Genomic DNA, 25166 nt, shown 5'->3' on the forward strand with positions numbered 1-25166 from the left:
ACGCATTTTTTCATTGCTTTATTTTGACAGCTATAACTTTTTTATTTTTCAGCTCCTTGAGCTGCATAGTGGCTTGATTTTTGCGAGACAAGATAACATTTTCAGAGATAGCATTTTTATTTACATTCTTCTTCTTTATCTTGTTTTATTCCACTTTTTGTTTGGCGGTATAATGTTAAACCATCTTTTTCCTTGTTTTTTATTTTATTTTTTTATGGTGTTCATTGAAGGGGTTAACTAGTGGGACAGTTTTACAGGTCGGGTCGTTTTGAACGCTGCGAAACCAAACATGTTCTTTTTTTATTTACTTATTCTTTCAGAAAAATATTTATGGGTACAATATATTTTTATTTTTTTGTATAATTTTGTGATTGTTTTTTTTTTTATAGCTTATAAAGCATTGCAATGCACAAGCATTGCTGTGTTTTATAAACTATCTGTGCTGCACTGACGTGCAAGCTTGATACACCACACTCTGAGAATGGTGTAAGAAGCTTGCTAGCTCTGGCTACCCAGATTTTTGTCATGATGACATCGGGTCACCATGATAGCGATCGGCCTTTCTCGATGACGTGACGGGGTGCCAATCGAAGAGCAGAGGGGCCCCCTCCCTTTGCCTGCCTTTTAAATACTGCCATCGCTATTGATCGCAGCACTTATCAGGTCAAACTGCTGGGAGTAATGCAGGCACCGCTCCTGGCAGTGATTGCCAGGGGTCAGCTGTCATATTGGCTGAACACCCGGCAGCGATCATGCACCCACAGCTACTGTGCGCACAAAATCGCCTGAACGCATCCATACGTCCAAGGTCTGTAACTACCTTCCCACCTGGACATATGGATGTGTCCAACGATGTTTATTTATATAGCACCATTGATTCTATGGTGCTGTACATGAGAAGGGGTTACATACAAATTACAGATATCATTTACAGTAAACAAACTAACAATCACAGACTGATATAGAGGGGAGAGAGGACCCTGCCCTTTCGGGTTTACATTCTACAGGATGGTGGGGAAGGAGACAGTAGGTTGGGGGGATTGCGGTAGCTCCAGTAGTGGTGAGGAGGTAGCAGGGATCATTGCAGGCTGTAGGCTTTCCTGAAGAGATGGGTTTTCAGGTTCCGTCTGAAGGATCCGAGTGTGGTTGATAGCCGGATGTGTTGGGGCACAGAATTTCAGAGGATGGGCGCTATTCAGGAGAAGTCTTGGAGGCGGTTGGGTGAGGAACGAATAAGTGTGGAGGAGAGAAGGAGGTCTTGGGAGGATCGGAGATTACATGAGGGAAGGTATCGGGAGATTAGTTCAGAGACATATGGGGGAGACAGGTTTTATAAGGATACACAGAAATTTAGAGTAAAACATAGCTTAATGGAGCTTTCAAAACCCTTTCCACATTTAATGCAAAATCTGCAACATGCTCACGCTTGAAGAGCATATAGAAAAAATTGCACCAAAGAACCAGAGGGTAGAAAGATAAAAATATTTATTAACGTTGTACACAGCGTTAAAGAGTAGGGTGATGACAACGAATGACCAAGAAATGACACCGCAATAGAACAAGGCAAACTGATATCTATAATAATACTGAAAAAGCCAGCTCACTGGTAGACGCTTGCAGGTACTCGGAGCTCCGTGCAGACCAACGTCATGTAGTAGAGGGGAAAAAAAAAGTTCGCTCCAGCTGCATAAAAATCTTCTTTTATTAAATATAGATAAAATGACACATAATGAAGCTCTCCATGTACCACACCAGACCAAGATGGAGCAAAGGCTACGCGTTTCGACCTATATGGTCTTTATCAAAGCCATACGCAGTCTCTGGTCCGACTGAGCTATATATACAAGACTAGCCAATAGGAGACATACAACTAGTCACATGATACCTGATTCAGGTCCTGCGCATGCAAAGCATCACATAAAACAATAGATTATTAAAACCATTAATAGTAATGCAACATTAAATCATGTCTTTTATTCAGACCAATCGGGTGTCTCGTATTTAAATGGTAAATCCAAAATGCCTCTCGGGTGAGAAGTCGCCGTCTCATATCTCCCCCCCGAGATGACAAATTGACCCATTCTATTCCTTGTATTTTAAAGTGAAACGTACTTCTGGCATGACATTCTATGAAATGTTTAGACGCTTTTGATGTGTTTCTTCCAAAATTATTGGTATTCGTGATGTCATATAAGTGCTCTCTTATTCGTATTTTTAGCTGTCTGGTCGTACAACCGACATAAGACAATTTGCAGGCATCACAATTGATTTTGTATACTATGTTTTTTTGAGTTACAGTTAATATAGTTATTGATTTTAAATTTGAAAGTATTATCACTGTTGTTAAAATTCCTTAGATATCTGTACATGCTTGCACATTTTACAGCAAGTGGCGCCACATTTATAAAAGCCCTTATTGTTTAACCAATTATCTTTAGATTTATTACTAGATGAAAACATGCTAGGTGATAATCTGTTACCTAGAGAAGGTGCTCTGCGAGACACTACATTTACACCAGACGTTAAAATTTGTGCCAATTTTTCATCTTCGTATAAGATAGGTAAATATTTGTGTATGATTTTTTTAATGCCAGAAAATTGTGGGCTATATTGAAAACAAATATAGGGGTGTTTTTTTGCTATGTCTTGATTTTTTCTCTCCCTTTTAAGTGGCATAATTAATTCCTCTCGATTTTTAGCATGTACTATTTGCTGTGCTCTTTTGAGTGTCCAATTCGGATACCTTCTACTTTTCAATTTATTGATGACATGCTCAAATTCATTTTTTACAAGGAATAGAATGGGTCAATTTGTCATCTCGGGGGGGAGATATGAGACGGCGACTTCTCACCCGAGAGGCATTTTGGATTTACCATTTAAATACGAGACACCCGATTGGTCTGAATAAAAGACATGATTTAATGTTGCATTACTATTAATGGTTTTAATAATCTATTGTTTTATGTGATGCTTTGCATGCGCAGGACCTGAATCAGGTATCATGTGACTAGTTGTATATCTCCTATTGGCTAGTCTTGTATATATAGCTCAGTCGGACCAGAGACTGGGTATGGCTTTGATAAAGACCATATAGGTCGAAACGCATAGCCTTTGCTCCATCTTGGTCTGGTGTGGTACATGGAGAGCTTCATTATGTGTCTTTTAAACTGATATCTATACAATGCATAGTGCGAGACAACGTATCTAATAAAGTACAAATCAGGACATGAGCCAGTGGTAACAAACCTATATTTATAACATAGTAGTTTCATATAAAGATAATGGTATAGGCTAGAACCTGGGAGCAGCCACAAGCTTATATCCTGATATACATGTGAAAATCAAAGTAGAAATAGAAGCCTTACAAAAGGCATATGTGGATACAATAGTAAGTTACCTTGGTCTGACCCCAACGCACGTTTTGGCTAGCATGCCTTCTTCCGGGGGAGTCGCTTTTGTACAGAAGAACTGCAGATTTCACTCTATACAATGCAAACTAAATGTGACAAAACCTGCATGTAACATATTTGTGGCCAAATCCGTGGGGGAACAGTTTTCGCTATGTGTGAAGCTTATTGCTGAATTACATGAACATTATTTTATTAGGATGATCATTCCAAATGTTCATATCAGGATGTTTGCATTGAATTGGCCAAGCAACAGGGAGAATAGGAAGCAATAGTTCAGTGGTAGACCTACTCAGATTTGTCTTGCACATACCGCTCTTTTCTTCAGAATTTTGGAAACCGGTTGAACCTGATGCCATAATTCCAAGCTCATAGACCTTAGTTTAAGGACTCTGTAAAGTCCTGCCATGAAAAAATGTAAGTTATCTATGTTGGTCTAGAAAAGAATTATTCAACCGGTGGTGGTTTTGGGAATAATGCCTGCTCTAATGAAGTAATCCAATAAATAAACTGTCAGTTGCTTGAAGTTACTACCAATAATGTCAGATTTTACATGGCTAAATGTGGACTAACTTTTATTTTTCATTACAGTGGTAGAGTCACTGTAATATCATCTACTAACATGGTGATTAAAGAAAGTTTTCACCCAAAATGTAACTAATTGGACATTACAAAAGCTGCCTAAGTCCATCTGTTGTGATTATAATTTGCTTATAAATATATTGGATTATTTTTTTTGTTTCCTTTTAGTGGCCATGAAATAAAGAGAAAAGTACATCCAGATGGTTTTCAAATGCCGAGCCAGCAATTTACAACTGAGGACCAATATGGCTGCACTTGTATAGAAAAATGCCAGACTACCTGTTAAAACAAAACCCCATAATCAATTAACTTTGGCTCTTGCTTTAACTGATCGAATTTATGTTTTGAGTGAAAATTTTGTTTACAAGGTCATTACAGTTAGTATTAAAAAACACGTATCAAAATTATGGGGACATTTGGTGAAGATTTCATTCTATCCAGTTTTTCAAATCAATTAAAAATATACATAGAACAAACTTAAGAAGCATCCATGTAAAGAAGGCTTTAAAGAGGACCTTTTACTACTTTGACCATGTAAAACATAAATTTTTTTTTTTTTAATTTCTCCTCTCTGGTGCAGAGATATTGGCTTGTAAAGTTTAGTTTATAATTATTTTTAAAAGGGTATTCTCAAGTTTGAAAATTATCTCCTGTTAAAAGAATAGGAGATATATTTTTAATCGCTTGCAGTTTAACCACCGTGGCCCCCACTGATCATGAGAATGAGAGAGCCACGGAGGTCGGACTGCCAGCTACTTGAAAGTTATCCCCTATCTTGTGGAGATGTGATACCTTTTAAACTATTGACCACCCATTTAAGTCCAATCAGGCATTAAAGCGAACCTGTCAGCTGTTTTGGCCGCTATAAGATACGGGTCCGGCGCCTCCCATCTTCTTGCAACGCTTTCCTCCTGCTTGCTTTATGGTCCCCGGCATCGCACTCCTGCGCTGGCATACTTCCAAAGTACTGCAGTGCGCTGGGAAAGGTCAGAGAGACCCAGCGCCTGCACACTGCAGTAATTTGCTCTGCCCTCAACAGGACAGAGAAGTACGCCTGCACAGGAGCATGATGCTGGGGAGTCTGTGAATCAAGCAGGAGGGCGGCGGTGCGACACCCATTGGACCACACCGGACCGCCCCCCCTTCCCCGGGTGAATATAATAAAACTTATTTTTCTTATCTTTCAGGTCGGATCAGGGGCTTATCTACAGCATTATGAAATGCTGTAGATAAGCCCTGAAAGGCAGTGGCCGCATCTTATAGCGGCCAAACCTGGTGACAGTTTCCTTTTTAACAGAGATTTTTCACTTTTGGAATGTACTTCTTCCCCTTCATAAGGTTGATTAATCATAAGCAGGAGGCATCATTCAGTGGAAAAAAGAACAGGGCCCCACAGTAGCTTTAGAGCAGGTTTTCTCTTGTGTGAGACGTGTAATGACATTGTGCTGTCCTCGCTAGTCTCACTGTAGTGCTGTATTTTATTACAAAGTCCCTGGAGTGTCTGTGATTATATATCTCACACTGAAAAACCTGCTCTCATCTTTTGTAGGGGCACATGCTTTTTTTTTCCGCCTGCTGATGATTGTTCAGTCTCATAATGCAGAAGAAGTACACGCCCCCGAGACAAACCTTTGGTAATGCCCCCTTGGTCTTAAGTATACAATATCCTTTCCAAGCTAAAGCTATAATCTCTGAAATGGAGAAGAGGTATTAAAAAATAAAAGCTACTGTATGTGTTTTCAGCTCTGCAGTCACCATTCCATGATGTGGCTAGTTTAACATGCTAAAACTGGTGAAGGGTCATTTTAAAGTTTTTCTTTTTTTTTCTTGAGGCTTGTAAACATATTTGATTTATCAGTCTCCCTTTTGATTTGTATTATTTTGGCCACAGTTTTGCAGTTTTAATTAGCCACTTTCATTCATCAAGGGTAGTGCGCAAAACAGCAAGAGGTGACCTTTTTCAGTTAGGCTAATTGTATACTTTTATTTTTTTCTTGTAGAGAATTGAAAATGGAAGATTTGCCAAAAGTAAATATTTTGCACATGCAATGGTTAATAACACAGATTTATTAATGGTGATGAAAAGGTATGTAACCAGTTCTAGTGACTTCTGACATGAAGAGGGACTTGCCTTACTGATGGTTGTCTCCTCTTCCATTTTCCCGTGAAATCTGGCATTAAGCCTGATGAGCTAAATGGAAGAATGGATTTGGAGGGACCTCCTAAAACTTAGCACTTTGTCACAGATGGCCACAGATAGACATAATGCAGTACAAATAACTGAGCTTATACATTTGAAAATACTTTTGTTAAAAAAATCTATGCATGTATTTTACAAGAATCATACATTACAGAGCACGGCTATGGTTAAAGTACAAGATTGTTGTAAGGCTATGGTCACACGTTGCGGTTTGGTCACTACAAAAGGAAGCAATTTACTGTCCCAGAAAAGTGAATGAGATTCCTGAAGTATCATGCACACAATTCTTTATTTTTCATTGCAGAGTTGAAGCCATTTCAAATCTTCATCGTGTCAATTCTTTCAGCAGTTTTGCTGTGTTTTTCTCCCATTTTAATGAACCATAAAATGGCACACAAATACACTGGTATTTTACGCAGCGTTTTTCCTGCCAACACATCAGTAACCCTAAAAAGACTTGTTAAAAGCTCTCCTAAAATGTCTTTTTTGTAAATAATTAGTCAACTCCCCATGAAATAATTCTGGATTATCTTTTGTAATAAATCTGCACGCCAGCATTCCTTTTGTTATTCCTCCCGGAAATATATGAATAATTGGGAATTACCATTCTCCTTGCTACCATGAATAACCTCTATAGGGGCAATCCCCGTGGACTTGTCAATTTAGTCACACATTTTCAGGAGGTATAATAGAGGAACAATACAAAGAAAAAATGCTCTAGAATTATTTTATAAGAAATCCAAGTATTTGCTTAAGAGACTTCAGAAGACAGTGACTTGCTCTATGTTGTTTATGGATTTTTAGTGCAACTTACCGGTTATGTTACACGCCTCATAGTAAATAGCTCCAGCAGTACAGAATTCTTAAATTACAAATATAATACAGAAATTCTAGATTTCATGTTTAAGAATATTTATTTGAGAGGAAATATATATATATATATATATATATATATATATATATATATATATATATATATATATAGATATATATAGATATATATAAAACATAAAGCAAAGCTTGAGAAAGGTCCACACTTGGGAACGAAATGTTGCACTTGGGCCAATAAACTGTACATTTTTTTTCTAATTTTTGGTGTGCTGCCTTCATTTTTCCTGGATTCAGATATATACACACACAGTGGGGAAGTAGGTAAAAAAGTATTTTGTCAGCCACCAATTGTGCAAGTTCTCCCACTTTAAAAAGATGAGAGAGGCCTGTAATTGACATCATAGGTAAACCACAGCTATGAGAGTCAAAATAAGAAAACAAATCCAGAAAATCACCTTGTCTGATTTGGCAACATTTGTTTTTCAAATTATGGTGGAAAATAAGTATTTGATCATTAACAAAAGTTCATCTCAATATTTTGTTATATGTCCTTTGTTGGCAATGACAGAGGTTTTTAAATTTAAATATAACCAATAATCCACTTCTCTTGCAGTGGAATCCTGTTTGTAACGAGGGGGGCATTTGGACAGCTTACTTGCGAATGGCAGTACAGCTTTGATGAATTTACCAAAGAACCAATCATTGTGAGTGGCAGAAGGTTACGCATTGAAGCGAAGGTACTATAAGATTATATTTTCAAGCGGATCGTCACTTATTCACTATTAAGTCTGTAGATTCTCTTAAATCAGTGTAAAGGGGTTGTGAAAAACCTGGATTTCAGGTAGGTGTAGCACCCTTTCCATGTGTGATTTTATACCACTAGTTTGTCCCTTCTGTTATCAAATGTAAGTCAGGAGACCATTATTAATTTCTAAGTAGAAAACAGTCCAGGTTACATGCAATTGTCATGTGCCAGGTATCTTGGGTGGTCTTCCCGGCAAGCAGTAGCACAGTCTGTGCCATTAAGGTGCCATGAAGTAAGGCATCATCAGTGCCCCGCACTTGGTGTCCTCTGATGATCGCTGGCTGTTTGATAAAATTGATCAAGTTCCTTACATAGATTATTTATTTATGTAGCGCTTGGTTAAAACATTGTCTGGAAACGCTTAGTGATTTTCTGGCAAAACTTTATGCAGGATGATGTATTATAAAGCGAAATTTCCAAATGAGAAGTGGCGCCTGTTTACTGTACAACCTGTTCTTTGAACATCACAAGCTTAAAATGGATGAAAATTCCAGAAATGAATGCAAACACTGAGACTTTGCTTCCTCTAAGTAGTGGCCAGAACTAGAGTATGTATTACAAGGAGATGCATGGCAGACTATTTAGGCGCAATGTGGATTAAAATGATGAGTCTGTTTCTTACATCTGAAATTGTTTATCCTGCAGGAACGAGTGAAATCTGTTTTTCATGCCAAAGAGTTTGGAAAAATAATAAATTTCAAAACTTCAGACGATGCCAAGGTAAATAAGGCATTTTAGTTGCAGTATCACTGGAGGGAGGTTCTAATAGAATAATTAGTATTAATTCAGATGGTGCCAAGACATATTTTTTGTATAAATAGCAACGCTACGGACCAAATATTTATGCTGCAAGTGAAAGATAGTACAAGTAGATGGCATAATGTACGACTGGTAGTGCATGTGGGGTTGTCATTGGTGACCACATTTCATAGTTAAAATGATTGAAAAAAGACAAATATTCATCAAGTTCAACCAAAGGATGGGACATGCCAAAGGAAAAGCGGCACATGCACAACCGCAATGCATTATATGTATGTATGCATGCATAATCCATCTCCAAAGAATTAGTGCTCATTCACACGTCAGTTTTTTTGACTTGCGAGAAAAATAATTCTGTTTCTTCAGTGATTTTCATCAGAGTTTCACCAAATTGTCAACAGAGTTTCATCTATTTTTTTCACTGATGAGAAAAGAAATGTTTCTCCACCTCCTCCTATCAGTGAATAACGGACAGCACACGGATGTCATCCGAATGCTGTCATATTTTTTTCCTGACCCATAGACTTGCATTGCCGATTTTGATCCAACACTCAGATCAATATCGGACAAGCCTGTGTGATTTTGCATGGACCGCTCGCTTGGTCCAAGGAAAAAATTGGATAAGTGAACAGCCCAATAGACTATCACAGAGACACGTGCTATCCTTGACATGTGACATGAAAAACTGACATGTGAATGAGCCCTTAAAGGGGTAATCCTGGGAGATAAAAAAAAAAAATTGTACTGTCCCTGCCCTCCTAAACTATAAAGATGAGATGCAGATTGAACTTGTATTATCTTTAGGACACTTGTAATTCAGTGTGGAAGACCTGCTCCTCATCGGTCCCCTCTTCCATCTGAGACATTACGTCACACACCAATGTGCAGCTCCCTATGTGAGTAACAGCCAGTCTGAGAAGAGGGGGCATGGCCACACCCCCGTTCTCTACAGAGAAACCGCTATTATCAGGAGACTGACTGGGTGTGACGGAAGGGGGAGCAGTGAGGAGCAGATCCTACAAACTGAATTACAAGTGTTCTAAAGATAATAAAAGCTCACTGGGCACCTTATCTTTATAGTTTGAGGGCAGGGACAGTACAATTTTTTTTATCACCCCGGAGTACCCCTTTAATTTTTCCCTCATGATCTCAATTGTCAATCCACTGGACCAAACATTTATAAAAAAAATCCAGGCCTTTTTTTAAACAATCAACAAGCTCAAGAGATAAGAAAGACACTGTAATAAGGAATTGAACATATACCCTGCTATAAGCAAGTAAAAGCAATAGTGCATTTAAATAAGTTAAAGTACTTAGTAAACAGTGTTTTTGATTTAAAAAAAAAAAAAGCGTAAAAGCCATCCCACCAGCGCCAAGGTGTACCCAGTGGGGACGGTCTAACCTCGAGTATTAAAATCGTACCATGTGTCAAAACTGACCTCAATGTGAATAATGGCCGAGCAGGACCGAGGCCCAACTGTGAGCACCCAGCAATGGGAAACTATATAAACGTAATGCACTATTGCTTTTAACTTACTTACTGTCTTAGGTTTTGTCTGTTTAATGGCCAGTGTGAACATACTTCTACTTGTTGCATGTATAGTTGCTCTTTTTTTTACACTGGACAGCTATTGCATCTCCCTCACTTTCCTGATTTTGCAGAACATGTGCTGGAAGAGGGCGCACGATGCAATCTACTAGTTTATTCAAATCAATTAAAGGAACAAGAAACACCGAATAGGACAGCAAGATTTAATTATCCCAGCTATTCCTCACAAAGGAGCCCTTCACTTATTTTTTGGCAGTGTTTCATCAGTATTCCTAAGCAAAAACAGATCAGTGACTTCCAAACACAGAAGGTGTCATTGTTCAATAAGGCTAGGGCTACACTGCAACATGTGTCGCACAACAAGGAAATCGCAGGGTCAAATTATGACAGTGCAGCTAATGATTTGCTATGGTGTCCCACTGTGATCTGGGACTTCCTGTGACTTTGAGACAAAGTTGCAAATATTTCCAAATGTGATATTGGTTTATTTTTGTCACAATTTCCAAGCCACTCACTTGACATACACTTAAATGCAAGTCGCAAGCAGCATGCGACAAATTGCAAATTACATGTGACTTGTGTTCTGAGAATTACAGTAGTATGACATATGTTGCCATGTTGCGCAAGACTGAGATCACAGTGGCACATCGCAACGCAACACCGTGGGAAACCATTACATTCAATGTTGCTACTTGCAAACTACTGCGATTGCAATACTGAGTCGCATAGGTTTTCAAACATGTTGGAAGTCACATTTGACACTTTTGCATTGGACTTCGTTACAAGTTGCACACGTCATGCCACTTATGTGTTACTTGCCTGCATCTTAGCTGATTTAATTATTGTCCAAATCAGAGGTCTAATAAAATTTCACCATGTAGCCCTAGCCTTCTACTTCTATGGTGGTTGTACTCCTGATTTTGGCTTACAGATAGTGATGACACACTGACTAAAAAAACAGATGTACCGTATTCAGAGCCACCAAATCTCTTTTATTTCCGTTATTCTTATTATGTGTCATATTACAATTAAAACTGTAAAAAGCTCCTCTGTACCATTCCCTCATTTATTCACACCACCCTTCCTTTTCCTCACTGTCCTGTATCTAGCTGCTTTGTCTGTGGTAGGACAAAAGATTACTATGCCCTACTCCCTTTATCCAGATACCAGCCAAAGATGGAACGGATCAGATGGAGATCTCCCATGTGTTCTCTGAACAATTACTACAAGACTGACTGTTTTAGGATCATCCATAAAGCATGACAAGTTATTAGTGAAGGCCTTATTTAGAGCTTTGAAGATAGTAGATGAATTGACCCTTGAACTGTTTACTGATGTGACAGTAGCAATGTCAGGACGTGGATCTTGATGGAGGAGAGCAAGACTTAACAAGTTAACATTTATGTATGGTAAAATGCTGCCACACTTAAATATGTTGTCCAACCCCTTTCTCATTGTTATGTCATGGGAGCCATGCATCTAATCAGTGTCTGCGTCACTCTCACTTACTTAGCACTAAACTGACATTCGGAAGAAGTGACAGTTGCTACTGCTCTCTGACCTCCTCCAGATGTCAATTATGTCTGAAGGAAGTGAGAGTGTAGCAGTCGCTGATCCAATGCATGGCTACCGTGGCATAACAATGTGGCCAGGAATCTGGCTCCAGCACCGGAGGTGACTACAGGCCGTTAGTATTTTTCATATGGGAGTTTGGTAATTGAGAAGGGGTTGTTTGAATAGTGGACAATTTTGTTAATGATTGAGCAGTACCAGTTTACATTAAATGGGTTGTCCTGTCCAAATCCGTAAGTCTGCAGTCAATCTGTGTGACTGCAGACTTATGAATTCCCCCAGCACACGCTCTGTGAGTATTCGCCAGTTTCTGAGCCAGGACCAGAAGGTCTGTATGCGTTATACATACTTCAGGCCAGAGCATTCAGTAGCCATGGCATCACTCCATACACCTGTAAGGAGCAAGGCTGTGCCCTGGCTACAAAGATGGCAGTCCTGTGGTTGTGTTTGACTAGAGGGTGCAGCCTCGTCAATACAAGTGTAGGATGCGAGGCCAGGCCCACTGGACAGGTTCTGGCCGGGAGTATGTATGACGCATACATACCGTCTAGTCCCGGCTAAGAAGCTGGTGAATTTTTGAAGTGTACAGTGCGTGCGCTGGGGGGATTCATAAGTCTGCAATCACACAGTGACTGCAGAATTTTCCATTTGGACCAGACAACCCCTTTAAATCTGTTGAACATGCCACTGAGATGATCCTCAACTTGAATTGTCCCGTTTTAAAAGTTATCAGTTTCTTCTCTTATTTTACTCCCGCTGCTCCTCCTAAGTGTTCCATTTTTTTTTCTAAATCTGCCATTCACTTTCAAATATATGGGTCTTTTTATTTAGTACTAATTTTTGGGGTCTTTTTCAAAAGTGTGTCACTCAGGATTCTCTGGTGGTGTGTCCCTAGCCTGCTCAGCTTAATTACTGTGTGAGCCACACGCCCTTGGTAAAGGTCAAACAATTAACACTAAATAAATTAGCCCATACTTCTGGTACCAAATGGTGGATTTATAGAAGAAAATAAAATAAGGGCAGCAAAACTGTCCCCTTTTGACCTGGTGACAGTTCCTCTTTAATGCAATGTGAATTGTAACATTTGTACTTCTCATTTCTTTTATACAGTGGATTCTTTCTAAATTGGAAGAAGTTCGAGATCTCCAGCTAAGCGATTCATAATGATGAAGGTCTTCTAAGAACCAATGCTGATCTATGTTGCAATTCTGCCATTTCAGAAGCCACAGTTCATACCATCTTTTAACACTTTTTGAGATTAAACAGCTCTTTATACGAGATTAAATCCTCATGTAAAGTTGATGATTTTTTCTTTTTCTATACATATTGCACAGATAGTATTACAATTTGGTTTTTACCATGCAATTACTTTAACTATAAGATACTCTTCCAATACTGTATTATAGAATTATTGCAGTTGTTATTTATTGCCAATAATAAAGATGTAAAATATATCCCATAATTTAAAAAAGCAGAATTAACTAATGTAAATTGTATTATTGGGTAGCGTTGACCAGTATGGTAGAAGACACAGCTTTGTTGACAATCTGCTATGTTTTGAGGCTGGTTTAATACATATATGCATGGGATGTTCACGTAAGAGTAGTGACAATGTAGATCTCCTTGGATCAGGCAGACAGTGGATTAAACATACTGCCATATTGAACTTCATTCAAACTGCACTGATAATTTTTGAGTACATGAAAGATCATGATCATGTTTAGAAGCCACTTATGGATAATGCTCCTAAGATTGGATACTATGGATATGATACACTCTGGTTTCTTGAACACACCGTACCAACATCTGTAGTCCGAATGTTAATGGTGGGACGTTGCTGGTAACCTAGTAAATGGTTGGGTGCATAGTAGAGCAGTGCAAAATAGGGCAAATTTTAATGATTTTTCTGTGCATTTACATTTTTAACATATAATTTAGTCCACATTCAAGCTTTGCTGACATTTGTGACAGACATCAGTGAATGCAGGAAATATTTGGATATTTTGAGTTTTGGATCAGTGGATCCTGTCGTTTATCTGATGTCTGGTTCACAATGCAATTATTGCATACTTTTTTACTTATTTTTTAATGTATGTTTGTATTAATTTATATACGGTGCTTCAGTTTGTTTGCACTTGGTAAATATGTTTCTTTAGGGATCATGGAGCCAGAATTAAAAAAAAAAAACAGCTACACTATGGCCCCCTTCACAAATTCTGATTTTACCAGTATACGAAAAAACAGTATCGGTGTTATCAGGGTTGCATGTCCATGTGAAATACTTGTACATGTGTGGCATCTGTGTCTACGTGTGCATCATCCATGTGACAAGTACCAGAATAGAATTTCAGAATAGATATTACAGATGTTTAAGTATTAAAGATGTGCAGAGATAGATAGCAAGATATGAGGTAAATGGATGATAGATACATAGATGGGTAGATAGATATCTAGAATTCAGTATAAACTTATTACCCTCACCCACAAAGCCCTCCATGGCTCAGCACCACCCTACATCTCCTCCCTTGTTTCAGTATACCACCCTACCCGCGCCCTCCGTTCTGCTGATGACCTGAGGTTAGCATCCTCAATAATCAGAACCTCCCACTCCCATCTCCAAGACTTTACACGTGCTGCGCCAATTCTTTGGAATGCATTTCCCAGGTCAATACGATTAGTCCCCAATCCCCACAATTTTAAGCGTGCCCTGAAAACGCATTAATTTAGACTGGCCTATCGCCTCAACACATTAACCTAATCTATCCTTGTGTGGCACAGCCAAAAGTTTTACCATAACCAGGTTCCCCGCATCATGTTCCCACATGCTTTATGCATCCATTAGCCCTCTGTGTCTGTACTGTTACACATTTAACATTATGGTTGGTCCATACAATCAGGGCAACTGTTACCACCCACCTTTCGTGTCTACCTCTTTCCTCATAGACTGTAAGCTTGCGAGCAGGGCCCTCATTCCTCTTGGTATTTGTTATAATCTATGTGATTATTGTTATGCTGTAATGTCTATTGTCTGTACAAATCCCCTCTGAAATGTAAAGTGCTGCGGAATATGTCGACGCTATAGAAATAAAATTTATTATTATATATCCATGATATATATAATTATTGCCTTATATGTGTAGTTTACTGTACATGCAATAGGCTAATAAATGAAAAAAAAACTTGTAACTAGCAATGATAAAACGGTTAGATGTGAGCTGATATTATCAGGCTGGGAAGGTTCATGGTTATTGGGCCCTTCCCAGCCTAAAAATACCAGCCCGCAGCTGCCCTAGAAGTAGTGAATCACATTAGATGCGCCAATTCTGACATCAAGCCCCATTAGCCGAATTACCAATGCACCAGGGCAATCTGGAAAAGTGAAGGAGGAGCATCAGAATTGGCACGTCTAATGTGATGGGCCACTTCATGAGCGGCTGCAGGCTTGGAAGGGCCCAATAACCATGGACCTCCCCAGCCTGATAATATTAGCTCACAGCTGTCTGCTTTACCATTGCGGGTTATCAAGAATGGGAGGACCCCACGTCATTTTTTTCATTTATTTATTAGCTTAATACATGTTCAGTAAGCTAAACATGCACAACACTAGTTATATTTCTCACAGATATCTATAAACCCCATATCTATCTACCTAATTACCTCAAAGCTATCTCTATCTTTGCACATCTAAAGGCCCTTTTACATTTAGCGATGCACCAGCGATCCAACCAGCGATCCGACCCGGTCAGGATCGCTGTTGCATCGCTAAATGATCGCTAGTGAGCTTTCGTACAGAAAGATCTCACAGCGACGCAGCGCACGATACTTACCATTCACACACAGCGATCCTGCGTCCTCCCGCCCGCCTCCACGCGTCGCTGGACGTCACAGCAGGAAGCCCAGCAGGAAGCAGACGACGAGAAATGGAGCCGGACATTCTCGCGCGATCAGCGATGGACAGCGGGGGAGCCGGTCGCTGGTAAGTATCACACATAGCGATATCGCTAGCAATATCGCTATAACGTCACAAAACCAGTGACGTTTTAGCGATATTGCTAGCGAGATCGCTTAGTGTAAAACCCCCTTAACACCTAAACATCTGTCTTTTCTCTTCTGCATTCTATTCCGGTACGTGTCACCTGGATAGCACAGAGATGTCATCCATCTGCACGTGTGCGGTATGTATTGTCATCCGTGCTAACTGAAAAAAACATACATGTCTACATGTGGGTAACATGTGCGCATCCCCATCTACTATATAATCGTCTAGTTCTGTCTGTCTGTAACGGAAATCCCGCATCGCTGATTGTTAGTGCACGGCTGGCCGCGACCAATCAGTGACAGGCGCAGTCCGGCCGCGAATTGGTGCGGCATTCAAACGACGCATGCCACCACTACCGTCGGGAAATCTGCGGCGCTAGCTGCTGATCTCCCGACGGTTGCCGCGGGTCATCTGCCGCACGGAGGTCAGCGGCGACGTAGCCGGGAGATGACCAGCGCAACGCTCAATGTGCGGATGGTACCCAGGATATGGAGGAGAGGAGACTCTCCTCCAGGCCCTGGGTACCATAAACCTGTAAAAAATAGAATTAAAATAAAAAAATAGTGATATACTCACCTTCCGACGGACACCGGACTCTTTCCCTCTCACCACGCGCCCGGTATCTTCCGTTCCCAGTAATGCTTTGCATGAAAGACCGCTGATGACGTCGCGCTCCTGTGAGAGTGACGTCATCTCGGGTCCTTCGCGCTAAGCATTACTGGGAGTGGAAGATGCCGGGAGCGTGGAGAGGAGATCGGGGGCCGTCAGAAGCTGAGAATAACCATTTTTTTCATTTTTTTTAATTATTTTTTACATTCTGTCTTGATCACAATCCTAGAATACCCGATGCGTTAGAATCGGGCCACCATCTAGTATATTATAATGGGTGTGTGTAAGTGTCTCCAGTACATGTGAAAAATGACACCATACGTACCAGAAACACTGAGGTGTAAGGAGGCCTAAAGGAGTATCTGCCATTCTACCAGACTCCATGTATGAACAACTGAATATGAGTTTTCATATGTAGACCAGAGAAAGACTGAAAAAATAGCAGCACTCACCACTGGTAAGTCAACACGGCATCTTTATTGAGGGAACATGTACACGATGTAACTGCTAATCCCATATTGGTGTTTCGTCATACAAGTCCGGTTTGGCCCCTGATAAAGTGTAGCACTGTTTGCATCACTCAGATCCGTGAATGCAGCTTGCAGCTGTCATTTGTCTCTCATTGGCTAAAAAATGTACAAAGTCACTAGGATGTAATGACGACACACTGTTTACACTTGGCTTAGCTTTCAAAGTGGCAGAGTGGAGTACAGGGAACCTACGCACACTCCTAGCCACGCATGCACCACCCTGACCTGTCAAATCTGTTTAATTCTTATTCTAGAAAATGTGGCTAAAGAGATTTTTTTTTTTCCCATTTCTCTCCATGCCTCCATTCATTCACTCATGCCTTCATATATGTTTGAATGTACTGAGCCCATCCTGCAGGCAAACAGCAGGAAGGCCTGTACAGTATGCACATTGTGCTCCTCATAAGGGAAGTCCAGTATGTAGCAATTAGCTTGGAAAGAAGGGTTCAGCTCAACTTATCAGCTCTGGCATTAGGATTTACTTATACAGAGCTTTCTTTGTGCTTTTGAAAGGTTCAGTTTAACGACCTACTGTGCACACTGAGTTTTATATGTCCTTCTAGTACGATGATACAAAACACTATGCATAACGTCTGCTACTTGTAAAAAAGAAAAACACGAAATTAAAATGTTTCATTTTGAATTATGGTCCGTCTCATTTCTTTTTTTGTTGCAGCATAATATAAAAGACTTTCTGAGATTTTCCATAGTTAAAAAAAAAAAAAAAGTTCCATCCGTTCTTATGAACCAAATTTTCAAAAGTGTCAAATAAATGTGAATTAGTTGCTACTTGTTTTAGAAGCATGTTCCCTAAAGTCTGTATTTCACATCTGCTACTTTTTGCATTAGTATTTGGGATGACTAGCCAAAGTTTATTGGATATCTTTAATACATGATTAATACAGTGTTCTATCATAAGCGCATTTACTAGACCATAGCTAGTGGACTTTATACAAACCCAAGGGACTTAAAAATTGTGGAGCACCATTTCTTATAAATATGCATTATCTTGTTCCTGTTATTCCTCCAGGAAATATTTAAATAACTTGACAACTGGGTGGTTCCATTCCCTTTATCAATAGTACGAACACAAAAAGAATTCCAGTTGCCATTTTATTCATACATTTCTAATAAATGTAATACCAGATGAATGGTACAACCCAGATTTCCAAGAAAAGATGGTCCACCGTTCTAAATTAAACCATACTCACGCCAACACCCATTCCATTGAAGCCATGAAACAAAACACAGTTTTCCATTTTTATTTAAAAATAGCAAACGCAGATATACAAACCTAACGCCTAATTTCACTGAATCCCTCGTCTCCTGTAATAAAAAAAAAAAACATCCCTCACCTGTCCGTAGTTCTGTCCCATGCCGTAATTTATGTCTGGGGGATAAACAGTTTTCAACCTGGACTGTGCCAAGATGCGACCATCCAGGCTGAGAACTGGTGAATAGGACTACGGACCTGTAGAAGCGCTAGTGAAGCGCAAAACGGTCATTGTCCACCAAGTCTTTAGTTGTTTTTTTTTAAATTTCTACAATTGCAATATTAGCACTACCGTACTTTGTCATTGTCCGGGATGTTAAGAAAATAAAAATGGACTGATTTCCTGCAAATTGGGTGAGTGCTGACATTCCTTCTGCTCTTTGAAAGTATTTCTATCTGCATTTATGGACTGCAATGAACGGACAGCTAGTAGGTATTATAACCAAGCCAACAGCCTCCTGTATGCCTAGAAAAGGAGACACAGCCAGTTCATGCATTGTGGCCATATACAGTCATGTCCATTATGTCCAATTTGCCTTTACAAAGGAAATAAACGTGTATAACAAAATGTGTAATTGCAATAATTTTCGGGGAGAAATACTTCATTTTCTGGAACCATTTCAAAGGTGCCAGCACTTTTGGCCATGACTGTATCCCTCAACCGGGTATTTATGTCCCCCAAAAATAAACAATTAGGGTATGTTTCCACGGGCAGAAACTGGCAGCGCTTTGGATGCAGCACATGTTCACTCTGTCCAAAGCACTGCCGGCTTTTGAACGCTGGTTATTCCGCATGTATTCATTGAGCCATGCGGAATCACCACATCCAATACATTGTAGGGGGCATTTATCTTGCAGAGACGGAGCGTGATGTCACTCCCATGCGCCTCCTGTCATGTGTACACCGATGGCAGCTGCTGGCCTCTAATTGTTTGGTTTTGTGTGAAATTACGTCCAATTTTTTTTTCTCGTTTATTTTTTGTATTGTTCCAATTCATACAAAGGAAATAATCAAACATGTTTACACAAGTTTAACAAAATGTGTAATTGCAATAATTTTCTGGGAGAAATACTTCATTTTCTGAAACATTTTGAAGGGTGCCAATACTTTTGGCCTTGACTCTATATATTCCAGGAAGGGGAACATATATATCAGGATGAAGGGCATATACAGCTCTGCCAAAAATTGAGACCACTGCAAAATTTTCAGTTTGATTTATTTATAGATATATTTTTGAGTAAAATGTAAATTGCTCTTTTATTCTATAAACTACTGACAACAAGGTACTGGCTGACTACTTGCAGCGACAAACTGAGTCATGGCTGGGCAGTCTACATCTTGAGCCAGGCAAGGTAGTCAGTGATAACGGCTGGAATTTTGTGGCAGCCATAGCCCTTGCAAAACTCACACACATACCTTGCCTGGCTCACACTTTGAACCTGGTGGTGCAGTGCTTCCTAAATAATTATCCGGAGTTAACAGCCCTGCTCCAAAAGGTGCGAAGACTGTGCTTGCACATCCGTCGCTCGCCCGTACACTCCAGTCGTATGCAGACGCTGCAGCGATTGCTCCACCTCCCCAAGCACCGTCTAATCATAGACATTGCAACAAGGTGGAACTCCACCCTGCACGTGGTTGAGAGGCTGTGTGAACAGAGGCAGGCTGTAATGCATTTGTGGGAGGATTCACGGGCAGGCAGTTTGAGGGCAGACACGGAGTTGACGGGTGTGCAGTGGTCAAAGCTGAAAGACCTCTGTAAAGTCCTTCAGTGTTTTGAGGAATGCACATGGCTGGTAAGCGCAGACGACGCCATCATAAGCATGAGCATCCCACTTATGCGTCTGCTCATGCAAAGTTTGATGCACGTTAAGGGTCAGGCGTCTGCAGCGGAGGAGGAACAGGAGGAGGGAAGCCTTGATGACGGTCAGGGAACTGTCTTGGACGAGGTGGAGGAAGAAGAGGAGGATCAGGGGGATGATTATTTTGGGGAGGAGGATGCTTCTCTGGGGGCAACAGAAAATGTTGGTGTCGCAAGGTCAGGTACAGGGTTTGTGCGTGACAGGAGTGATGTTGATTTGCCAGAAAGTGCTCCTCCACCCACCACTGCCAGTGCATCATTGACACCTGGAACATTGACCCACATCTGTGATTATGCCTTGCGGATCCTAAAAAGGGATCCCCGCATTGCCAAAATGATGAAGGATGACGACTACAGGTTGGCCAGCATCTTCGATCCACGCTATAAAGGCAAATTACACATCATGCCACAGGAGAACCTAGAGACAATATTGGCTAACAAACAAGCACCTCTGGTGAACCGTTTGTTTGAGGCATTCCCAGCACACAGCAGCAGTGCTGGTTCTCCCATGAGCCGAAGTAGGCAAAATGGAAGAGGTGTTTGTGGTGCACACAGTCGATGTGGCGTTGGAGACGGGTTTCATGACCATGTTGTGGACTGATTTCTCAAGTACCGCTCACACGACTGGTAATACTGCATCGATTGCAAGTGACAGGAGACAGCAGTTGTCAACTATGATTACAAACTGCTCCCATATCGATGTTCTCCCTCACAGGTCATTCCCCTTTGACTACTGGGCCTGTAAACTGGACACCTGGCCTGAATTGGCAAGATATACCTTAAAGGAGCTCGCTTGCCCTGCTGCTAGTGTGCTATCTGAAAGAGTCTTCAGTGCTGCTGGATCATTCCTGACAGAAAAAAGGACCCGTCTGTCGACCCAAAATGTTGATCTAACCTTCGTTAAAATGAACCATGCAAGGGTTTCAAAGGATTTTGTCCCACCTTCCCCTGATGACACAGGTTGCCAGAAATTTGGCTCGCTTTTGTCCTCCTCTTCCTCGGACTTATCAAATTCCTCCATTTGCAGCTGCTGAATGCACAGCCTACTCATCAACATATGCCATTTTTTTAAATCTCCCTAACTGGGCTGCCCCCCCAAGGGCTGGGGTCACCACCTGGCGCACCCGGGCAAGTGCCGTTGCTCTGAACAGGTGGGTGGGCCCACTCTTGGCCGACGGCACTGGCACGGGGCCCCTCAGTACAATACGGTGTGTTGTGAGTTCATTTTCCCCTTCACCATTGAGGTCTGATGAACTCCCTCTTCTGGTGAAGGAAGGTAGTGAGGATGATTACAAAGCACCTGAGCAGAATGATGACTGGGTGACTGGGATTGCTGACTGGATATAAGGCAGCCGACGCCCTTCTGCCTTGCGGGTGATTCCTCTGAGGGATTCTTGGAGACCAGTCTGATTCCTGCTCCTCAAAAGCTAAGTTTTTCTGCTCTGCTTTTTGCATTTGTGTTTTGGTTTTGTTTTGCCTTGTTTTTCTGATTTCTGCCTTTCCCTGCTGGGTGAGCTGAATTCCTTTTTGCTCTGTCTTCAGAAAATACCTGAGTACTGATATAGTCTTTTTGAAGCCTAGCGTCTTCAGGGCTTTTTTCCCTATCAGTCTGTTGGCTCTTATTTTGATAGGGTTTTGGCAGATTGCAGACAGCAGCTTTTCTCTCCTGTCCTATATAGTTAGCTTGGGCCCCATCATTTGCTCAGCCTATCTTTCTATCTGTGTGAGTGTTTTTTCATCTTGCTTCACCGTCATTATATGTTGGGGGCTGCCTATTGCTTTGGGGTCTGCTCTGGGGCAGTTTAGATTTCCCTTTCTGTCTTTAGGCTATGTAGTTCTCCGGCTGTGATCGAGGGGTCTAGGGCACCATAGGAACCCCCCACGGCTACTGCTAGTTGTTGTTGTTAGGTTCAGGGGTCTGCAATCCGATAGCTGCCAACTTCTCTGGTTTTCTGGACTTAGCTAGTATTTGTTTTTGCCTCCTACGGTGACTCACTCATAACAACGGTGTCTCTGACGGTGAGGGGGCCCACTTGCTGTCAGACACACCAGCGTACTATGAGGGGCCCTGTGCCAGTATCGAGTGGGCCCCCCTGCTTGCTCATGGCCACAGCACTTGCAAGTTGCAATACTTACCTCTCCCTGCTCCACCGCTGTGTAGTCTGGGCAGTTAAATCCTTCACAGGGACGGCCACTACAAATTTGGTGAACTGATCGATGATGGTTAAGATGTAGCTATGGCCTTTCCTGCTGGCCTCTACCTTCAGATGATGAATGGCTACCATTTGTAATGGACATCAACTCACAATCGGATGCAGTGGTGCTTTATGATCAGCTTTCACAGTTTTCCCAGTCACAGAAGTGTGACATTCCTGCCACCATTTTTCAATGTCTCCTCTCTTGCCAATCCAATAGAATCGCCTACGGCCTGTGGCTTCTGTCTTTTGCACTCCAAAGTGACCAGACACATCATGATAGGCAGTGAGGACCCTGTCTACATCTCTCCCTGTGATCACAATTTGATGGAGACGAGTAACGGTGATGGGATCCACGCTCCTGCGATACAGCAATCCTTTCTTCACAAATAACCGTTTTCGCTTTCGCCACAGACAAAGTAATTGAGGGTCAGCATTGCCTCTGCGAAATCTGCCGAGAGGTTTTCCCATGATCAGTAATTCCCACATTTCTGCAAACACTCGACTTTCCATCTGTACTTGTATCCATCTAGTTTCCAGTAGCGGAGAGTCTGGACTGGCTTACTGAGATTGAAATATATATATGAAGATTTAAAAGAACACCAACAATGTATACTGGTGTACGCTTCGAATACATTTCCCTTTTTCTACTTTTTATATTCCGGAGTAATCCATACTGAGCCTTTGAGTGTCTGTGTCTGAATCTGGAAATATAGACGGAGATTTACAATTACCCCTAGACTGGATGCACCAGGTATCTGCTGATACAGTACCTTTGTTCTAAATTTTTTATTACTGTATAATCCATACTGAGTGAGCGTGTATGGTTTCCTCGTATATATACGGAGATAAAAATTTTACCCTATACTATATACAGCTTCTATCTTGTACACACCTTTGTTCGACATTTAGTATTACGATCAAATCCATACTGAGTGAGCGTCTGAGGGTGACCATGGGAATATCTATACGGAGATTTAAATTGTACCCTATAATATATATACTTGCTATCTTATCTAGTACCTTTTTTACAACATTTTATATTATGGTCAAATCCAGACTGAGTGAGCGTCTGAGGGTGACTCCGGAAATATATACCGAGATTTCACATTTGCCAACACTGTATACAGCTCTACGCTTCTGATACAGCACCCTTTTTTGCTATTTTGATTCTGGTTTAATCCATAATGAGCCTGTGAAAGTCTGTCTGTTACTCCGGAAATATAGTTGAAAATTTAAGATTACATCAACACTGTATACAGCTGTACGCTTGTGATATATTCCATTTACTGCTTCTTATATTCTTGTCTAATCCATACTGGGCCTGAGAGCGTTTGTGTCTGCCTCCTGAAATATATCAGAGATTCAGAATGTTTAAACTATACGATATATACCTTGTATCTGGTGATACTGTATCCTTTTTCAACTTTTCATATTATTGTGTAATCCATACTGAGCCTGTGAGCGTCTGTGTATGACTCATGAAATATATACAGAGATTTACAATTATGCCTAGACTGTATAGAGCTGTATGCTTATGATACAGTACCACATATCTGCTGGTATTTTGGGTACATTTTCACAAAAATTAGTAAGTACTAGCTGAAGAGCCCTGCGCTGCCCGGGCATAGTAACTAACTGTGGTTAGTTATAACAAATTATAATTATCCTCCATCCCATAGTCCCGTGCCCATATACCCATCATACATATCCACCATTCCATAGGGCCGTGCCCATATACCCATCATGCATATCCTCCATCCCATAGTCCCATGCCCATATACCATCATACATATTCTCCATCCCATAGTCCCATGCCCATATACCCATCATACATATTTGCCATCACATAGTCGAGTGCCCATATACCTATCACACATCCTTCATCTCATAGTCCCATCCCCATATACCCTTCATACATATCCTCCATCCCATAGTCCCGTGCCCATATACCCATCATACATATCTGCCATCCCATAGTCCCGTGCCCATTCACCCATCATACATATCCTCCATCCCATAGTCCAGTGCCCATATACCCATCACACATCCTCCATCCCATAGTCCCGTGCCCATATACCCATTATGACATCACCATGGCAACCGTTCTGACATAACCGTCACCATTGCAACCTATTAAGACATCATCGTCACCATGACAACCATTGTGACAGCATCTTTGCCATTGCAACCTATTATGACATCATAATGAGGGGCGGGGGTTACAACCTATGATTAAATCAACATCGCCATGGCAACCATTATCACATCATAATGAGGGGTGGGGCTTGATACACACACTTTTTCCCCATTATGTAGATAGGGGCAAAATTGTTTGGTGAATTGGAACGCACGGGGTTAAAATTTCACCTCACAACATAGCCTATGACGCTCTCGGGGACGTGTGACTGCCAAATTTTGTGGCTGTAGCTGCGACGGTGTGGATGCCAATCCCGGACATACACACATACATACACACCCACATTGAGCTTTATATATTAGTAAGTATGGTGGAAGAGGCCACGGACGTGGGCGTGGGGGGACAGCTGGTACTGATGGTGGTAGTGGTGCATCTGCTGGTAGTGCCAAAAGCACAATAGCAGCTAAAGCAGGAGGTGTTGAGCCTGCGTCATAGTCTGGCTCCAGAAGGCCTGTAAGGCTCCGTTTTCTGGGAGTAGGTAAACTTTTTAAAGCCGGAGCATGAAGAACTGGTTTTGCCTTACATTGCTGAAACAGCCTCCAGCTCTATCGCCTCCTCTTCTGAAGTTTAAAAAAATGCAAGCACTGAGTCGTCAGTGCAGGCTTCTGGTCAGGAGCAACCCCTTTCCTTGGGTCCTTCACCCACACCAAAAGTGAAGGATGCGGCAGCCCACACTTCAGATTACTCCTTGGAGCTCTTTTCATATACCATGCCTGGGTTCATTCTAAATGGGGCACATTATATATGGAGCATTAT

At 41.2% G+C, this 25166-nt stretch overlaps 1 protein-coding gene across 1 annotated transcript in view; it reads left to right on the forward strand.

Annotated features, from left to right (window-relative positions):
* Positions 1-17526, forward strand: part of VPS13A (vacuolar protein sorting 13 homolog A) — a 386554-nt gene extending 369028 nt beyond the window's left edge. The window contains exons 69-72 of the mRNA XM_073543803.1: positions 5990-6075; positions 7634-7757; positions 8471-8545; positions 12816-17526. Coding sequence (XP_073399904.1) covers positions 5990-6075; positions 7634-7757; positions 8471-8545; positions 12816-12869 — 339 coding nt within the window. The 3' untranslated portion in view covers positions 12870-17526. The remainder of the gene's footprint in view (positions 1-5989; positions 6076-7633; positions 7758-8470; positions 8546-12815) is intronic.
* Positions 17527-25166: the final 7640 nt, after the last annotated feature.

Source organism: Dendrobates tinctorius, unplaced genomic scaffold, assembly GCF_039654945.1.
Source record: "Dendrobates tinctorius isolate UK_male_01 unplaced genomic scaffold, ASM3965494v1 ptg000134l, whole genome shotgun sequence".
NCBI lineage: Eukaryota > Metazoa > Chordata > Amphibia > Anura > Dendrobatidae > Dendrobates > Dendrobates tinctorius.